This window comes from Mus caroli, unplaced genomic scaffold (genome assembly GCF_978045245.1).
Source record: "Mus caroli unplaced genomic scaffold, Mus_caroli_1 scaffold_6, whole genome shotgun sequence".
Classification (NCBI taxonomy): domain Eukaryota; kingdom Metazoa; phylum Chordata; class Mammalia; order Rodentia; family Muridae; genus Mus; species Mus caroli.
In genome coordinates this window covers 34219369-34238403 of record NW_028227261.1, presented here as the reverse complement: position 1 = coordinate 34238403, position 19035 = coordinate 34219369, and the positions used below count along the sequence as shown (strand labels likewise).

The 19035-nt window shown below is 40.7% G+C and overlaps 1 protein-coding gene across 17 annotated transcripts in view; it reads right to left on the bottom strand.

The window, feature by feature from the left end:
* Macf1 (microtubule actin crosslinking factor 1) overlaps positions 1 to 19035 on the bottom strand; it is a 341227-nt gene that overhangs the window by 154268 nt on the left and 167924 nt on the right. For all 17 annotated transcript variants that reach the window (XM_085838977.1, XM_085838973.1, XM_085838974.1 and 14 more), the window contains 12 exons: positions 8486 to 8652; positions 7636 to 7748; positions 7433 to 7539; positions 6717 to 6836; positions 6470 to 6565; positions 5787 to 5914; positions 5615 to 5708; positions 5299 to 5453; positions 4452 to 4728; positions 2942 to 3070; positions 1837 to 1914; positions 681 to 842 (listed from right to left, as the gene is read on the bottom strand). In XM_085838977.1, coding sequence (XP_085695103.1) covers positions 681 to 842; positions 1837 to 1914; positions 2942 to 3070; positions 4452 to 4728; positions 5299 to 5453; positions 5615 to 5708; positions 5787 to 5914; positions 6470 to 6565; positions 6717 to 6836; positions 7433 to 7539; positions 7636 to 7748; positions 8486 to 8652 — 1626 coding nt within the window. The remainder of the gene's footprint in view (positions 1 to 680; positions 843 to 1836; positions 1915 to 2941; positions 3071 to 4451; positions 4729 to 5298; positions 5454 to 5614; positions 5709 to 5786; positions 5915 to 6469; positions 6566 to 6716; positions 6837 to 7432; positions 7540 to 7635; positions 7749 to 8485; positions 8653 to 19035) is intronic.

Genomic DNA, 19035 nt, shown 5'->3' with positions numbered 1-19035 from the left:
AAATCTAAAAGTACAACTTATTTAAATATTAACTCTTGTATAATAAGGCACTTTGCTTAGATTAGCTTATTAAGTCTTACTCAACTTTTTATACAGCCCTTTCAAATAGTTCTTATCCCATTTTTACAAGGACTGAGAGAGACTAAGTGCCTTGCCCAAGGTCACAGACCTAGCTAGTGGACAAATCAGAACTTGAATTTAGATTCATCACACCCTGTAATCTTAACAACAAAGCTGTATTAATTTCTGAAATGACTCTACTTGCAGACTGCAGATCTATCTACTCATAACATAGCTTTCTAAATGAATCTACTCAAGGGCTCTTGCTCCTCCACACACATTTCTCACAGAACAGATGCGATGAGCAGAGTCCCTGCTTCTACCTGTCATCACGTTAAGTCTATAGCAGTGGTCCTCACCCTTCCAAACACTGTAACCCTTTAACACAGTTCCTCATGCTGTGGCGACCCCAACCATAAAATTATTTGTGTTGCTACTCCATAACTGTAATTTTGCTACTGTTATGAATCGGAATGTAAATATTTTTGGAGATAGAGGTTTGTCAAAGAGGTCTCAATACACAGGTTGAGAACAGCTGCTCTAGAAGCAGAGTCTTTGCAGACTACTTCTCTGTCTCCTGCTACTGCTATTAAACATGACAAAGACTGTGTGAGACTTACAGAGAAGTAGGTTTTCTTGGCTGAGATATTGGGATTACTGTCACTCCAATCACATGCTAGTTCCTCTTCCTCCTTCCCATTCAGCCAGATCAGTTCAGCTGTGGCTCTGGAGACAAATTTGTGCAGGCTCTGAAGGTGCCTCATTCGGAAGCTAGAAGTCTCCTGGACAAAGCATGAGTTAAAAGATTAGACTGCTAGCCTGTGCACCTGGAGAAGACAACACAGCAACATCAGGAAGGAACATCACAGAAAATGTACTAAGCCTGGTGCTTTTGCATTAAAGTGTTAGTATTTAAACCTAAGGCCTTAGGCATGCTAGGAAATTCTCTACCACTAAGCCACACACACGCCCACTAAGGCTGCTTTTAATATATGAGTTCTTCTCCATGGTCTCAAGTTTTACACAGTTTGATAGAAAACTTCCATGGTCACTGTCAATCTTACGCTGAAGATGTGCCTCACAGGCTGCTGTAAGGGTCCCTGCATAAAGAATGATCTTGGCTCCTACCACAGACAACCTCTATAGAAGGGAATGAAAAGCAATAAACAAGGGAATGGTCTCCATCAGTTATGGCACCTTAAAATATGTACGGCCATTGGTGAAGAAGATAGCTAAGATTGGTTTGTTTTTGTTTTTTTTTTTTTAAAGATTTATTTATTTATTATATGTAAGTACACTGTAGCTGTCTTCAGACACTCCAGAAGAGGGAGTCAGATCTTGTTAGAGAGATGGTTGTGAGCCACCATGTGGTTGCTGGGATTTGAACTCCTGACCTTCGGAAGAGCAGTCGGGTGCTCTTACCCACTGAGCCATCTCACCAGCCCCCGCTAAGATTGGTTTTAATTGTTTATAATTTTCAAGAGCAGTGGTTTCTGACCCTTTAAAAATCTAGAAGTTTGCTGTGGTGAAATACATCTATCTATGATATTGGTGTTTCAAGGACTAAGCTAGGGTAAGAGTAGTTTAAAGGGTATTATGGGCTATGTGGGGAGATAATGCCTCAAAAAAAAGTGTTATAACCCATATGAATAATAGTTATAATTTAATAAGAAGAAAACTAAGACCCAAATCATGTGCTTTCTGAATTAGGAAAGTGTTGTTTGGAGGGAGCCAATTCTCCATGAGCACAATCTAAGTCAACCAGTCAAAACTCACCTTCAATTTACAATACTGTGTCTCCAACTTTCCAAGAGTCTCGACATAGCTAGTATGGAAATTCTGGGACATCTTTCCCTGACAAGAAAGGAGCGAAAGCAAAACTCATTAGAGAAACAGTGAGTGAACTATACTTCAGCCATGTAAACAGGATGTCCATCGGTAGGGGCTCCCTGCTCTGGGAAACACAGGCCTGGACAACTAGGTTCTAGATCAGACTTCATAGCTTGAGGCAGCACTGAGTGGACATCAATTCAGCAGGGTAACTAAACCCACACTTTTCACGTTCCTGTGTTTCTAGCAATTCAGACCCCCCCCCCGCACCACCCCCTGGTGACTGCCAAACTACTCACTTGCTGCTTTGAACGGAGGTGGAAAGAGGGATACAGAAAAAAACAGAAAGAGCATGGGTACTGCTCAGTAATGTGTACTTGCTTAGCAGGCACTGAACCCCAGAAACCAAACCAACCAAAGCCCTCAACGATAAAGACAAAATGACATGCTGGAGGATGTACTGAGTGAGCAGCTCTCTACTGCAGGCTCACAGCAAAGGGAAATGAATATGAATTTTGGTAACAAAGGACCTGAGTTTAGATACTTCTATTTACTAAATTCTGGCTCCAGCTTTCAGTATCACTTTTTAAATTTTTTCAGTTTTTCTTTTAGTTTTAAAAATTGTGTGTGTGTGTGTGTACGTGTGTGTGTGTGTTGTATAGAATATGCATTTGAGTGCAGGTGCCTGTATAGTTCCTAGAGCTGGAGTTACAGGCAGTTGTAAGCCATTTGATGTGGGTGCTGGGAACTGAATTCAGATCATTTATAAGAGCAATATAATCTTAACTGCTGAGCCATTTCTCCAGCCCCTAAGATCATGTTTTGTTTTTTAGTAACAAAGATATCTGATAGTTAAAATACTTTTCTCACAAAGTTCTTTAAAGGTTAATAGAGACACTTTGAATAAAGTGGGAATTTGTTGTAAAGTGGTATTCATTATACACTTTGTTTTTCAAAGCTTCTTCCTTCCAAGAAACAGCAGTGTTGACACACCTCCCAATACATGCTACTCCCCAGAACTCTTGTAATGTAGATTCTGCATGCTATATACCTCGTACAACCTAGCCTCTTTGACACTTGAGCCTAGTTCTTCCACACTGGTATGGATATGCTGCTGTGTTTCCAACTGCAGCTCCACACTAGGCAGGTCATTACCCCACTCTGCTCGCTCCAGTTTCATCTGAAAGGAAAGCACAGCTGTGTTATAACTTATGGAAGAAAAGAAAGTTGTTAACGTCAACATCTGAAGGAGATGACTAAGGGTAACAGCCAGGTGTGGTGTGGCACATCCTTGTAATCTCAGCATTTGGAACATAGAAACAGAAGGCTCAGGATCCCCCAGGCCAGCCTGAACTATAGAAGACCTTGACTTAAAGAAACAAAATGGCTAGGGATAAGAATTGTGCATCTGAACAATCTATCATTCCATGACTTCTTGCGGATGGTTGTGAGCCACCATGTGGTTGCTGGGATTTGAACTCTGGACCTTCAGAAGAGCAGTCGGGTGCTCTTACCCACTGAGCCATCTCACCAGCCCTCCATGACTTCTTATAAGCCTCAACAGCAAGAGAGGAAGCTCCATTACTTCAGCAGTGTTGGCATATGAGAGAACAGTCCTGAGTTTCTTAGTCAGAAAGGGTCTTAACAGGCTGGATGCTCTAACATTCCCCTTTATAGGATATGGTGGCCCATGCCTTCAATCCCAGCACTCAGTAGACAAGAGGCAGGCAAATCTCTGAGTTTCAGGACAGCCAGGGCTACATAGTGAGTCTCTGTCTTAAAACAACAAATCATTATGAGTCTCTAAATTTCATAGGGTAGACAAAAAAGGTAGAGGGACATTTGAAAAATATTTAGTTTATTCACAGAATCAGCAACTAGCCAATAGAAGATTTCTTGCCCCCATCTTGTCCCCCACCCCCAGCTTTATCTTTTCTTTTCTTGAGATAGGAGTCCTATTACACAGTCCAGGCTGGCCTGGAATTTATCATCTCCTGAGACCTGGGTTTACAAACATAGACTGGCACAGAACAAGTCAAATTTGAGCTTTTAAACTAGAATATAATTAAGTAGTGCCATTGGACATGTGTAATAAATACATCAGTCTTGCTTAATCTTAAGAGATATGACCAAAACAACAAAAACTGAACAATAAACTCCTCTTCCAAAAAGGAAGCATCAGAACAGATACCTGCGATATATAGATGTGCAAGTGTCCCACAAGCTACCACTTAGGGCACAGTCAGCAGGAAGTAACAGATGCTAAAGTGTGGGATTGTGATAATCTATACTGACTCTGTTCATTTAGAATATTAGCAGAAAGGAATCAGGCATGGTGGCATATGTAGCCCCAGCATTCAGGAGGCTGGTGCGGGAAGATCATGAGTTCAAGGACAGCCTAGGCTACACTGGCCTCCTGGACTAAATAGTGGAGAGGCAAAGTGACACTTAATAATAAGAAGGGTTCTTAGATGCAGACAGGATCAGCAATTAAGGTTTTCCTCTACCAAGAACACAAAGCAACCTGGTCATCTTACAACAGCTTTCTGGACCACACCTACCTGCATCTCTTCTACCCAAGAGAGTAGTTCATATACAAATCGAAGATTGCCTTCGTCTTCAGAGGAGGAGATAGAGACGAGTTCAGTCCGGGTCATAGGTTTTCGAAACCAGGAGGTAGAAGAAGAATGAGTCGTCTTGTCCAGGGGCTCTGCTCTCAGATGAGTGGTGGTTAAAGTAGAGGGCGGGACCAATTCAAGTGACGTGAAATGGCCTTTCCGGTATAGATTTGTACACTCTAAGCGCAGGGTGACCAGCTCATCCTGCAGGCGCATGACCCTGAAGTACAAGAAGAGACTTAACACATGCTTAAAATAAATTGTTCGTTATTTATTTAACAAGCACATGGTAAAAATAAAAATTAGACTATATTAGAGAAAGTGTTTTGAAAACCTATTACAGGAATGTGAAGTGGCATTTTAACATCATCTAGTTTGGTATTTTTCAAGGCAAATGTCAAATTAAAGTGTTAATTAGAAGGAAGTAACATAGTGTTTGTGACTCCTGAAGGTCATAACAGAATAAATACTGAATTGCCATGTGACTTTAGACACTCTGCATCCTAAATGAGTTCAGTAGATTACCAGTGTTTCAAAGTCACATGTGCTAGCATACCTTTGCAGGTCATTTTGAAATAGAAAGGAATACATTAAGATGGCACTTAGTGGGAGGGAGAGGTGTTTAAAAGTGGAGCTCACCACAGGACATTTCCTGCATATACTATGTGCATGCATACCAGAGCCGCAGAAGTGTGAGAATCAAGGTGAAGATTCAGTGCCTGATTCTTATTTCAGTCTCAATGCATTACCTCACAGCAAGCCAGCCCTCCCTAGGGACCCCAGTACTCACCTAAAGGCCAGCTCTTCTAACTGGTAGTACTTTTCATCCCGTAGGATCTGGAGATCCACCTGCAGCTGCCTGATGAGACCCTCACACTCTTGAATGTACATAATGACATCTGACTCACACTGCACTGGCTGTCCTGATTCCAGGTGTGCAGCATCCTGTGACAGAAAAAGAATAAGGGTGAGAAACCTCTATTGCTCTCACCCACTAAGATGGAGAAAACCAAGAGAAAGCAAGAAACACTGCTGGATGCCTCAACAGTTAACTTTGACTGTCAGAGCAGCTGGGTAAAAAGCAGAAGGCATGTGACAACACTTACAGCCTGCAGTGTGTTCTTAGCTAGTGTCAGTTTTTCTTCACAGTTCAAAGCACCATTCTGTATTTTGTTTGCAATCTGCAGCAGCAATTCTAGCCTGAAAAACATAAAAACCATAATGAAGTACAAGACTCAAAGTAGCCCCAGGGAATGTCAGACCACCTTCCGGACGTACCTCTCCACAGCCGGCCGCAGGGACTTCTCTCGCTCTAGCATTTCAACAATGAGTTTCCCCCATTCTTCTTCTACGTGGTTAGGGTGGTAGCCTTGAGGCAGCTTAATTCTGCCAAATTCAATCCACACCTGAAAGAGATACTTTTCAATCCCAAACCACAGCCCTGCCCTCTGACCTGTTTTCATCTATTTGTACTTTGTTTGTTTTTGTTTTTTTGTTTGGGGGGGGGGGGGTTCTTAGTCAATCAGCATTTCTGCCCTCCCCCATTATTTAATATAGGGAAAGAATAAGCATCTAACAATTTATAAGCCAAAATTTTTTAATCTAAGGCCTAACATGTGGAGAGATGAACCTCATTCTGGCAAGGTTAAACACACCTAACTCTAAAGCTTCAAATCCAATAGGAATCAAAAGATGAATGAAAATTTTCTTTCTTGTAAACTGGGGGAAAGGCTTAGTTTCCTCTAAAAAGCAAGGAAAAAATGTCTGAATAAAGATGCTGTTTCTTAATAACTCCCTTAATAATTACAGCTTGTTGATACTGTCCCATTACCACAAAATTTGAAGGCCCACTAAGGATATTACTACTAATTCAGGATAAAAGGAGAACATGTGGAACCTACTAATAAACAACAGTAGTACAAACTGTAAACCTTATTTTAGCCAGAAATATGCTTTCTTACCTCTAATAACTTATATAACTCTTTGATTCTTCCTTTTTCTCTCTCCTTGGCCAGTATTTCTGTTTCTTTGAAGTGTATATATTGGTTATAAAGTGCCTACAAAGATTAATATTTGATGAATAAATCAATAGACTAAAGCAACAGGGAACAATTTTTTACATCTCCTCACTAGAACCCACTACATCAAGCTCTGAGGCTTAACCCAAGGAGAATTTATAAAAAGCACCTTCAGTCCCCGCTTTTTTACCTTTAGTTCAACGGGGTTCTGGGGAAAAGATTTATCTGACATCAAGATTGTATGCTGCCTGATCCAGGGAATGAGTGAGTCCACTCGGCTTTGGTACTCTTGCCATCTGGAGTCCACTTCCTACAGTCAGAAGGGAAACATCACAGGTCCGATTTGTACTGAGCAGCAGCAGCACAGGATAAAGTAGCCAAGGTCACCCCATACCATATAAAACTCTCTCTTTAGTGCTCAAAGGCTCAATCTCAAAGCTCCCCAAGGAATCTCCAGCTGGCATTCAATATCCTGACAGGTAGAAAGACTATAAACCAAGCTACTGTGATTATGAACAAGGGTATTTTCCAAGCATGGTGGTGATTCTTCACACTGTAATTACAACACAGCGAGGCTGAGGCAGCAGGCTATCCTAGAGCACAGCCATAGTGCCTAATCATACTTCTATCAGTAGCTGAGACGAAAATGCTTCATCTTGAATTACAGCTGGGGATAAAAAGAACATTGGGGTGGGGGGCTGGCATTTAACACCAAATGGTCTATGTTAGATGGCACAAAATTAGCAATACCTAGACTCATTCTCAGGGACAGTGTCCATTTTGACAGAGATAATGCAGAGTCAGGTGGTCTTGGTGAAAGTGCTCTATGCATAAAAACTAAAAAGCACTATCTAATGGAGGCTTTCTACCTCTGTGAATTGGTATTTTAGGAAAATGTCCTTTTACCGTAGCACTGATCCCTTCTCCTCCCTCGGGGACTTTGGGGAAGGCATCATAAATTGAAGACACGTAAGTGATTACAGACTTCTCATCTGGAGATGGCACATCCACATCTGAGAGAAGATAAGAGTTCTTGGTCAGAACAAGGGATCCTGCCAGATGGAATTTTCAGAACATGCCAAATATACTTAAAATCTCAAGACTCTCACCTTCTGCATCTAGCAGTCGGGTGACCCCGAGCCTCTCGGCCACTTCAAAGGCCTGCTCCAGATTCTCCCTGTTGCTCTGGACTTGTACTCTCTCCATGTCTACCAGATCAGGCCTGTAAAAGTCCAGCGAGCAACATGAAAAAGCACTGTCTGCATTGCACATGAGTTCACACAATAAGCTCTTAACAACTCCCAGAACTGAAAACACTGAGTTAGAGAGAACTCAAGAGGTAAGAAGTTACTAACCCTGATCCTGTTTCTAATTGCACACCAGGAACCTAATGAGCCTAATTCCAAGCTTACTGAAATTAATAAACTGATACAAAGTGGAAACTGACATATATGACTGCTCAGAGCTCAGATTATTTTTGGTTTGTGGTTAAAACTCCTATTTTCCTTCCTCCTGTCATACCAAGTCATAGTAAGCGGCTCCTTATTTTGACCCAGTCCCTCTTCCTGTCCTATGCACTTGATCTTCCACCTACTCGGGATGCTTTGACCACAGAGACTGCATGGCTCACTTCTGACATACTCATCTAAGAGGCAATCTCTGGCCACCTTTGTCCAAATTACCACAACCCTGTAATAGTGCCCTTCCACTGTACCTGCCACTATATGAAAATGTGCAGCCTATTCTCCACAGTGGAAGTCTGCTCCCTGAAAGCAAGAACTCTGACTGGGTCACTTCTTTGGCCAGTGCCTAAAACAGTAGCCTCATTACAGACTGATTCTCAAACAATTCAATGACTCAGAGTCTAATTCTTGGTGGAAGGGGAAGATGGTGTGGCAGTTAATTACACACAGATGAGAAGGATTTCTTCTAGGAGCAGTAAGATCCCATGGTACGCACCTGTATCGGTGAATCAACGCATTGAACATTTTCCCATCACTCCAACAGGAAGAAAAGTTGGTGCATTTGATGCCCGTGTAACCAGCTGTTACTTTCTGAGTCCACAAGAGCAGTTTCTCTTTGGCTGACATATCCCCTGATTCCCCACTAATGTAGATGTCAGAGATCTGCAAACAGACAGGACATGAAAGAACAGTCAGATAAGATGAAGCCTTTTGTCCTTCTCTTCTCTTATGTTTTGACTAGTAAAGGAAGAGAGATCCAAGGTTGGCTGGCAGCCCTGTTGATGACAACCCCTGCAAATACTCAGCCTCTCTGGTAGTCAGAGAAACACAAGTTAAACCTATCAAACCAGAATGGGTTGGTTGATCTCTACTGATGAGAATTAGACAGAAGAGAATATTCACTATTAGACCTACTAAGGTCTAATGAGGCATGCCACAAACTCAAGGCTAGCCTGAACTACACAGAGAATTGCAGGCTATCCAGCAATATATAATGTGACCCTGTCTCAAAGACAGACAGACAGACATTAGAGAACATACTATGCAGGATATAAACAGCACAACTATGCTGCTGTCAGTTTTGAATCAAGTCTTTAAGGAGACATAAAAGTTGTTAGGCAACAATCAAGAATATGTACAAAATAGTTTACATAAAATTTTTACTGAGCAAAAAATAAGCATGAGACAGTAAAATATTATAAAGGGCTTAAACTCTGGGCTGGAGAGATGACACAGTATTAAGAGCACTGACTGCTCTTCCAGAGGTCCTGAGTTCAATTCCCACAATTCCCAGCAACTACATGGTGGCTCACAACCATTTGTAATGGGATCAGATGCCCTCTTCTGGTGTCTGAAGACAGCAACAATATACTCATAAAATAAAAAAAATAAATCTTAAAGAAAAAAGCTTAAACTATCATGAGAAATTACTGATTATAAATTATAGCACATATACAGAACAGAAGCCTTTGTTGAATTTAAAAAAGTACACTTTAGAAAATAGTCATTAAATTTTATAAAAATAAACAAAACAAAATAATATACATAGCTACTCTGATTTTATATAAAGGTTAAAAATATATCCTTTGAGTATATAGCCATGCAAACATGTGCACATACACATATGTAATACAGATGTCATATACTCTATAGAAACATAACCCCGGGGACACACACAGCAAACTTGTAATCACTCTTATCTCCAAATGGTAACATTTTATGTGATTTCTCTATCTTCAATTTTTTTAGCATGTACGTTTTTAATTTGGGAGGAAATAAGGATGTTGGGAAAGGGTTTCTCTGTGTAGCCTTGGCTGTCCTTGAACTTGCTTTGTAGACCACCCTGGCTTTAAACTCTGAGACCTGACTTTTTGCCTCCCTAGTGCTAGAATAAAAGGCATGTGCCACTACTACTCACAGTCGTGAGCTGCCATGTGGGTTCAGGGAACTGAACTTGGGTCCTGTGGAAGAACAGTGAGCGTGCTAAACTATATCTTCAGCCCTGTATATTTTTTATTATAAGAAAAAAAGGGGGGAGGTAGTTGAAGATATCTCTTAAAGTATAACACAAGTGATCTATTTTAGAGAGATGGTAATGCAGAATAAATTTGCATACCATTAATTCCACACAGACCCAAGCTTGAATCCCATCCTGCTCAGCTGCAAGGTCAGTTATCACATCTGTCAAATGGGAATGATAACTACCATCTTTTCAGGGTTGCTGTGATAAATGAGAAGATTACACACTAATGCAGCCTAAGCTCAGGGCTATAATAAAATGGTTTCATTTCTCTCTTCACTGAATGGTCTTCCTCCAGTTACTGTTTAACCCCATCAGCCCTGGCAGCTTATATCATCATTTAACTAGAAGCTATTTTGTATTATAAATTATTAGTTTATATATTTAATCTTATCTCTTAAAGCTGTAGGTTTCATCAGGGCTTGGGCCCACAAGTTAATGCCAAAACTATCTGAAAATGAGGGCAAGCTCCTGGCCACTGGATACATCAGGCTTTGATACTGTGAAGAAGTAACTTCCAGCTCCAGGCTCCTGAAGACTGCACACAATCACCTCATGCACTCACCAAATAGTGAGGACTTTTTAATTAATAATTATCCAACTTACAATGAAACAGTAGAAATAAACAAAGAGAGCACCTGAGGGTAAAGTCTACAAGAATCCAGCAAACAGCAAATTCAGAGTAGCATATAAAGTCAAACAAGTTTAGTAGGCTGATGGTAACAGCAGTGCCTCCCAAAGATAGTGAGCACACTTTACCTTTATCCTGAAAACTATAAAACAATCTGGATTAACAAGAAAAAGTACAAGAATTTGTTCTCAGACTAGTTATGAAAGGAGACATTTAAGAGGACTGTAACCTCAGACAAATGGTTTATGTCTGTAATACTGTTTTTTCCCACATGTAACAAAGGAGAGTAACTTCCCCGTGAAGTATTTAAACAGATGAAATAAGGTGGTATAGGTATTATCTAGAACATATGTGCTTTTTAACAATAGAACAGCATTCCAGTTCTGTAATACACACCTAGAATCTTTACACTTGAGACACAGAGGCAGGAGGCATGCCACAAACTCAAGGCTAGCCTGAACTACACAGAGAATTGCAGGCTAGCCAGCAATATATAATGTGACCCTGTCTCAAAGACAGACAGACAGACATTAGACAGACAGCTCAGTATGCCAAGAATAATTTTAGGCTGAGCATTTGGGGCAAAGAAGAAATGGGCACCCTCATCAAGTGCACTGCCTCAAAGCCTCATGTATATCGGGGTGAAACAAACAGGCAGCAAGCTGGAGGGTGCAGAGTTCTGCCCCAACAGACACATTTATACAGAGGAAGTGGGGTTACTGCACTTTAATAATGCCTAATGATGAAATGATCTTACAGATCTTTTCAGCACTCACCACCTCTCTACTCCAACTCATGTTCACCTGACAACTGTCAGATTATTTCCCATACATAGCACAAACCTAAATGGTTTCTGCAGCTACTCAACAATTCGACAGTTAAAATTCATTTTGTAAATGAGTTTGGATCCATCAATCTCTTACAAATATAAACCGTGCGAAACTATGCCCAAAAATTCAATCAATTCCAAATATACTGTTTTGATGGAAAGAACTATGAAACTGCGAAGAAAGGTGGCCAAAAGCTACCATCCTACGGGCTCAGGATAAACAGTCACTCCCTAAACTCAACTCTATTCCCATTCCCTTAATATTTCTACATGTCTGTTTTAATAGCTAAAAACACTAGACACTGAAGACACGCATCACTTTCACTGCAGTTGCTTCATACACATATTAAGAAGAATCAGGAAATAAAATTGGTGAAATGTAACAGGCAAAGAATTAGCAAAATGAAATCTGAGCATTTGAGTTCTTTACCAAAAAATTGAATTTTAATTATTTAACCAAAATAACCATATCTGTCTCACTAATGACTGCCAACTGAAACTACTTTTTAAAAAAATTGTTAGCTGGGCATGGTGGCGCATGCCTTTAATCCCAGCACTCTGGAGGCAGAGGCAGGCGGATTTCTGAGTTCGAGGCCAGCCTGGTCTACGAAGTAAGTGCCAGGACAGCCAGGGCTACACAGAGAAACCCTGTCTCGAAAAACCAAAAAAAAAAATTGTTATACTTAAGTTTTGCCCACATGTATTGTACATCACATGCATGCAGTACCTGAAGAGGGCATTGGAACCCCTGAAACTGGACTTGGGGACCCCCAAAAGGTTCTTAACTACTTAAGCAATTTCTCCAGGCCCTGGCTTAAAACGACTTCAGTGAACAACTTTACTTCAGATTTGCAACACAGCCTAATGAGACAAGAAAATGTTTGGCTTCCTTTGGGAAAGGAAAAAGTACCATGCTTGGATTATAACCATTTCTAGACTATAAACTGATTGTAAGCATCCCAGTAATTAAATCTGACTTCTGTCCTTCTCTTGTTGTGATTTCTCATGTGGCATGCATCCGGTCGGCTAGGGTCTGCAGATGCATTTACCAGAGCACGCAAATGTAGAGATCCAGCTTCCATTTCAGGGTTCCTCCCCTATCTGAGTTGTAAGAGGACAGCCATGCCAGAGACTACACATGTCTCCTCCCATCATATACTACACAGAGCTCAGTTAATTCCTTCTCTGAGGCATTCTCACAAGCATAACGTTTCCTAATAATCCCATAAGCATTATCCAAATATCTTAATCCTACACCAAGTAGTATAGAAAAGAAAAGAAGTTACATGTTTATCTATCCATTCTGTTATAAGTTCCCAAGAAAACACTCTTTTAAAAGCTCAAAATAAAAGCATAGTTTTGCCTTGGGTTTAAACAATTCAGTTAGGGATACAGTTTACAGAGAAAGCAGTGTTGAGACAGAGGTAAGCAAGTAATTGCGTGACCAGCAATGTTAATAGACCACTCAGACACTTGGAATGGTTTAGTAAGCAGAAGATAGCTGAGTGAAAAAAGGAGAAAACTCGAAATGAGGCATTTGTCGTCAAAAATTTAGTGAAGACACACCATACCACAATATATTAATGCTATCCCAATATTACTTTCCCAAATGATGACATATGAGTGGAAATATAACAGGGATAGAGAAACAAACAACAACAACAAAAAGCAGTGGACTGGGAAGAATGGCTCAGTTAGTGTAAAGTGTAACAACATACAAGGATCCCAGTATCTGAGGAAAAGCCAGGTGTTGTAGTGTGCTGTGGAAGTGGAGATAGCTAGAGTCTTGGAACTCACTGGCCAGCTAAACTAGGCAATTGGAAAGCTGCAGGTTCAGTAAGAAAAAAAAAAGGTACAGTACAATTAAGGAACATGTTATGTGTTGTAAACCTTTGCACACCTGCACACACTCATGCACTTCCATATACATCTATACCCCCTCCACAAATAAAGCAATAATAAAGTTAAACTGTGTATGAAATTGATTTAGAACACTTCTGATTATATTAAAAATGCTATCCGAATATCTTTGTTATCAAATCCTTTTTTTTAAATTAGTAAAGCTACTTCATGAACAATTTTATTCTTATGTATTTATTTATTTATTCATTCATTGTACATATATCCCGATCAGGGTCCCCTCCCTCCTCTCCCCCCATCCCCACTCTCCTATTCTCCTTTCCTCACTCCCCTTCTCCTCAGAGAAGAGGAGTCCTGCTCCTGAGTACCAACTTGCCCAGACATATCAGGTCTCATCAGGACTAAGTGCATCTTCTCCCACTGAGGCCAGACAAGGCATCCCTGCTAGTGGAAAAGGCTCAAAAGACAGGCCACAGATTCCCAGTCAGAGAAATCCCCTACTCCAATTGTTAGGAGACCCACAGGAAGACCAAGCTGCACATCTACAACTAATGTGTAGTGGGTGTAGGTCCAGTCTATGTACACTCTTTGGTTATTGGTTCAGGCTCTTTGAGCACCTATGGGCCCATGTTAGTTGGGTTTTTTTCTATAGTGTCCTTGACCCCTCTGGTTCCCTCAATCCTTCCCCCAACTCTTCCACAAAACTGTAAGGCTGTGGTCTCTCATGAGTGATTTCTTTAGAAATATCACCTACATCTCTTTTTAAGAATTTTCTGAGTCTGGGTCTCCAGAAATTTGATTCCAAACCATAGGAATCTAGTTGCATAACAGTGGGTTAGTGACTACTAGGCTATGGGTGCTTTATAAATAACATAAACACTCTAAAAAGCGTTAACCTGGGGCTGGAAAAATGACTCAGCGGCCAAAGAGTACTTGCCGCCAAGCCTAACAATCTGAGTTAAATTCTCTCAGGACCCATGGAATATAAGGAGAGAACTGGCTAGTCACCACTTGCCAAGTTACCATGCCTGGCTTTTTATACATGAGTTCTGGGGATCAAACTCAGGTCCCTGAGTTAGCAACACAGCACTTTACTGAGTTATCTACCAGCCCTTAAAATTCACGAAGGCGTGTGTGGGAAAGCAGTCGTGTATGTGTGTGCATACAGGCATGGGAAGGTCAACGCTGGGCATCTTCCTCTTTTATCATTGCTCATCTTTTTGGTTTGTTTCTTTGGTTTTTGTTTTGTTTTGTTTTGTTTTTGAAATAGGGTCTCTTACTAAATGTGGAACTCACCAGTTAAGCTACATAGCCACTATTTCTGACTTTTTATATGGCTGCAGGGGATCTGAACTCTGGTCCGCATGTTTGCACAGGAAGCCCTTTTCTTACCAAGTCAGCCATCCAACCTCTTAAAGACAGTTAGCTCGCCGGGCAGTGGTGGCGCACGCCTTTAATCCCAGCACTCGGGAGGCAGAGGCAGGTGGATTTCTGAGTTCGAGGCCAGTCTGGTCTACACAGTGAGTTCCAGGACAGCCAGGGCTATACAGAGAAACCCTGTCTTGAACCCCCCCCCCCAAAAAAAAAAGACAGTTCAATATCTGTCTATCTATCTACCTACCTACTTACTTATCTATCACATGTGTTGGTGGCACCTGTGCTTGCTCCACAACATGTAGGTTCTACAGATGGAATTCAGCTGGGCAGCAAGAACCTTTATTCACTGAGGCATCTCTCATTGTCCCTTTAAAAATCTTTTTTGTTTTTTGTTTTTGTTTGGTTTGGTTTAGTTTTTGAAACAGGGTTTCTTTTCTTTTCTTTCTTTCCTTTTTTCTTTCTTTCTTTCCTTTTTTCTTTCTTTCTTTCTTTCTTTCTTTCTTTCTTTCTTAAGATTTACTTTTTCTTTTTTGTTTTTGTTTTGGTTTTTTCAAGACAGGGCTTCTCTGTATAGCTCTGGCTGTCCTGGAACTCACTCTGTAGACCAGGCTGGCATCGAACTCAAAGATCCACCTTTAAAACTTTTTAATATTGAGGTTAACATATAATTACATTCAATACTTCAAGTAATACTCCCAATAAAAATAATTAACCCTTCTTGGCCTTTTGTCTCTCCTTTTCTTTAAATGGATTATGTCACCTGATCCCTATCCAAATTAGTAGAAACTGAACAAGCCCATGATGACATAGTTATTTTGTTTGATTTTGCTTTTTGGTCATGATCTGGCTATAACTTCATTGGAAGGCTAATAACAAAACTGTATAAAAACTCAAACACAATTAATTTCTGTTTATTAAATTGGTATCTGGAGCTTAAAATTTCATCTTATCCTTTGTCATATCTAACAGTTTCATGAATGTTGTTAGTAACTCAGTGCCCAATAAGTAATAATCACAGTAACACTCCAAACAGAGTCTGGGGGACGGGGGCGGAAGTTCACTGTGCTCTGCAACAATCAAGATTTCTCAAAGAGCCTAATTTAGATTCCTCCTTAGGCTGTTACAAAATTGAAAAAGAGAAAGGAAAAAGAATTCCAAACTGAAGCCGGGCATGGTGGCCCACACCTTTAATCCCAGCACTTGGGAGGCAGAGGCAGGTGGATTTCTGAGTTCGAGGCCAGCCTGGTCTACAAAGTGAGTTCCAGGATAGTCAGAGAAACCGTGTCTCAAAAAACAATGAGAGAGAGAGAGAGAGAGAGAGAGAGGGGAAGGAAGGAAAGAAGAAAGAAGAGAACGAACGAAAGAGGGAAAGGGAAAGAAAAGAAACTGGACACTGAGATAGAATTACCTGAGGCCAACCTAGGCTATGTAGTGAGACTCTGACACACACCCTGGGGTTGGGGGTAAAGAAAGGGTTGATGGCAAAGTTGAAATGAGAAAAGAAAGAAGAAAAGATTGGACAGAAATTCGATTATGGAGGCACTGGAATACTCGGCTGCAGAGCTGGACCTGTAACTCTATATAAGCCTCAAGAGATGAAATGACTAGATGCTCTGAGCAAATACATAGTTGATTATGGTTCCCTTAAATTTCCAGCTGACCTCAAACCTCTAGACAGCAGGCATCCCACCATGAAAACTTTCATTCAAGAGATAAATGAGGGTCAGTGCATAGCTCATTAGAGATATCCAGCCAGGGTAATCTACTAGCCATGTGTATCTGGGGAGTAAAGAGAAGGCATTTATACCAGTATGAGAAGCCAGGAGTTCTAATTCAGAATCCCATAAGGGAGGTAAGCAGAAAGAAAGACCAAGGTCATAAGGTATGGGAATTTTTACCCTAGATCACAGAACCAATTTATATTTGCCCCAGAGATCAAATCCTCCTGCAGTGGGCATTTTCAAGGTTTTTCTGCCATGAATAGTATAAAATGGCATCTTGTTCTCACGTGCATGTGGCATCTGTAGGACTTTGTGTGTGTGTGTGTGTGTGTGCGAGAGAGAGAGAGAGAGAGAGAGAGAGAGAGAGAACACATGCATGTGCGTGCTTGTTCCTGTGTTTCCCTATTTCTAAGAGAATTGTCCTTTTCATGTTATTTGTAAAGTTCTTTAAATGACTTTGGTACCATGTATTGCACTTCCCTTTCAATTTATTTTACTCTTACAGTAGCCCTACCAAGTACATGCTATTGTTAGCCACTATATACAAATTTACAAGGCATACAGATATACTGTAAGCTACAGAGCTGGGATTCAAATCCAGACAATCTGTTCCATTCATAAACATGTCAGCTGTACATATCTAGATTATTGTCCCTTTCAGTATATGTATTATATAATAATTTTATCACTACTGTTAATAGTTCATTTTCTTTAATCTACCACTTGAAATGTAAAATTTCAAAAACATACCAAGGGATAACAGTAAAAGCTGTTATGTACCCAGCACCCAGTTTCACTACCATCTCATAGCTACCTTGCTTCAGCCACACGCCTTCTTTACTTTTTTACTCCTCCCCTGTTATTATATATTTAAACACACACACACAAATATTACTTTCTTCATAAACACTTCAGTAACTGTCTCTAGAGTGTTTCCTTTTTGACAGAGTTGCACTAAGTTGCATAGTTGACCTAAAATAGTAACTCTACAGTAATGTTTTTAATTACATACATTTTTTTGTTTGATCTGTTTTTCTGAGATGAGGGTCTCACATAGCCCTGGCTAGGATGGAATTTACAATGTAGGCGAGAACCACGAAGTTCTGCTGCTCCTGCCTTTATCCCTCAAGTGCTGGATAGGTCTGACCCACCGTGCCCAGCTTCTACTTACATATTTAAAAAGAAACAAAAGTCTTTCTAAAAAAATCAAAGCCCTAATCAAAACTATTTTCTACATTCTTCCAGTAATATCGTGTTTAGTTTTGCTTTTCTCTTATAATACAAAACCAATGTAAGTAAAACAATTCTCTATAATCGAAGCAGAGAAATGAGGAAAGGGTAGCTATAAACTGAAATGGCTAATTAGGCTCAAAAACCAGTATACCAGCTGCCCTCATTCTGGCCCCAGCCTTATATAACAACTCTCCTGAAACTTGAAGCTGAAGGGACTCCAAGGTGTGAGGAAGGACACTGGTATGAAGTTCACTTCCTCACTACTGTATGGACAGGAGATTGGTGGTAGAAACCAAGATGGGAAGATGAAAGGGTTTTCAACAGTTTTCCTTATTTAAATGAAATAAAATATTCTAGGTATTGATGGCAGAAAGGAGCAGAATCCTGAGAGAAATAAGGGGCCACAGAGGCCTTTGTCTGACATCAAAGCACACTGCTATTAGCCTGCTCCATGGAGCTTTAAATCCAAGTCTACTTAGCACTCTGCAAACCCCGCCTGTCAGCTGCCCTTGAGCATCCTGCTTCTACATTAACTATTTCTTGACAATGGAAATTTCAACTGTACCACTATTACCTTCTATTATTTAAAACATGCACCTGGCATGCATAGGCATCAGCTACCATGTCTGAGAAGCAGCAAATTCACTCAGGTAAGCTTGTGTTGCCAAAGCCACAGGAGCATGCCCTGAGCCAATCAGCAGGAGACAGGACAAGTTTTGCTAAGACAAATGCCACTCTAACTCACATTATTCTCTGAGATGTACTACTACTCTAACATACTAGAAACCAAACACAATAAAAGCAAACAATCCTGAGCCAGGAGGTGTGCGGCCAGCCTCAGCTGCTCCTCACACGCCCACTCCCTACAGAGGGAGCTCACACTCAAAGCAGATGTGAGTCCCACTCCACATCTACAAACGCCTATGGGGTGAGAACATACTGCTCTCTCCCTTCCTGGCTGTGCTGTGACTAGCTGGCAAGTAAGGGACAAGCTTCTTGAAGACACATGTCACACAGAGACTATGAAGATTTCATGCCCTGTGGCTTGAAGGATTTCATTCTGAAGAAATTTCACATTTAATCTAAGAAATTATTTCTTAGGAAATATATGTCGCTCCATAGTCCCATTATGAACACAGAGCCTCGGAAGCATGTCAGATGTCTACATGGAGACTCAATCATTTAGTTTGTTACATTTGGCTCTTCCAGAGTAGTCTGACTGAACTTGGCTGAGAGGTACCATTACTGCTCAGAAAATATCATATACCAACGCAACTCACAGACCAAACAGCAAAAGAATCATCCTACTGGTAATAATACCAAACTACAGATCACTCACTGGCCAAAAGACTTTCCATCAACCTTTTATAGTTCC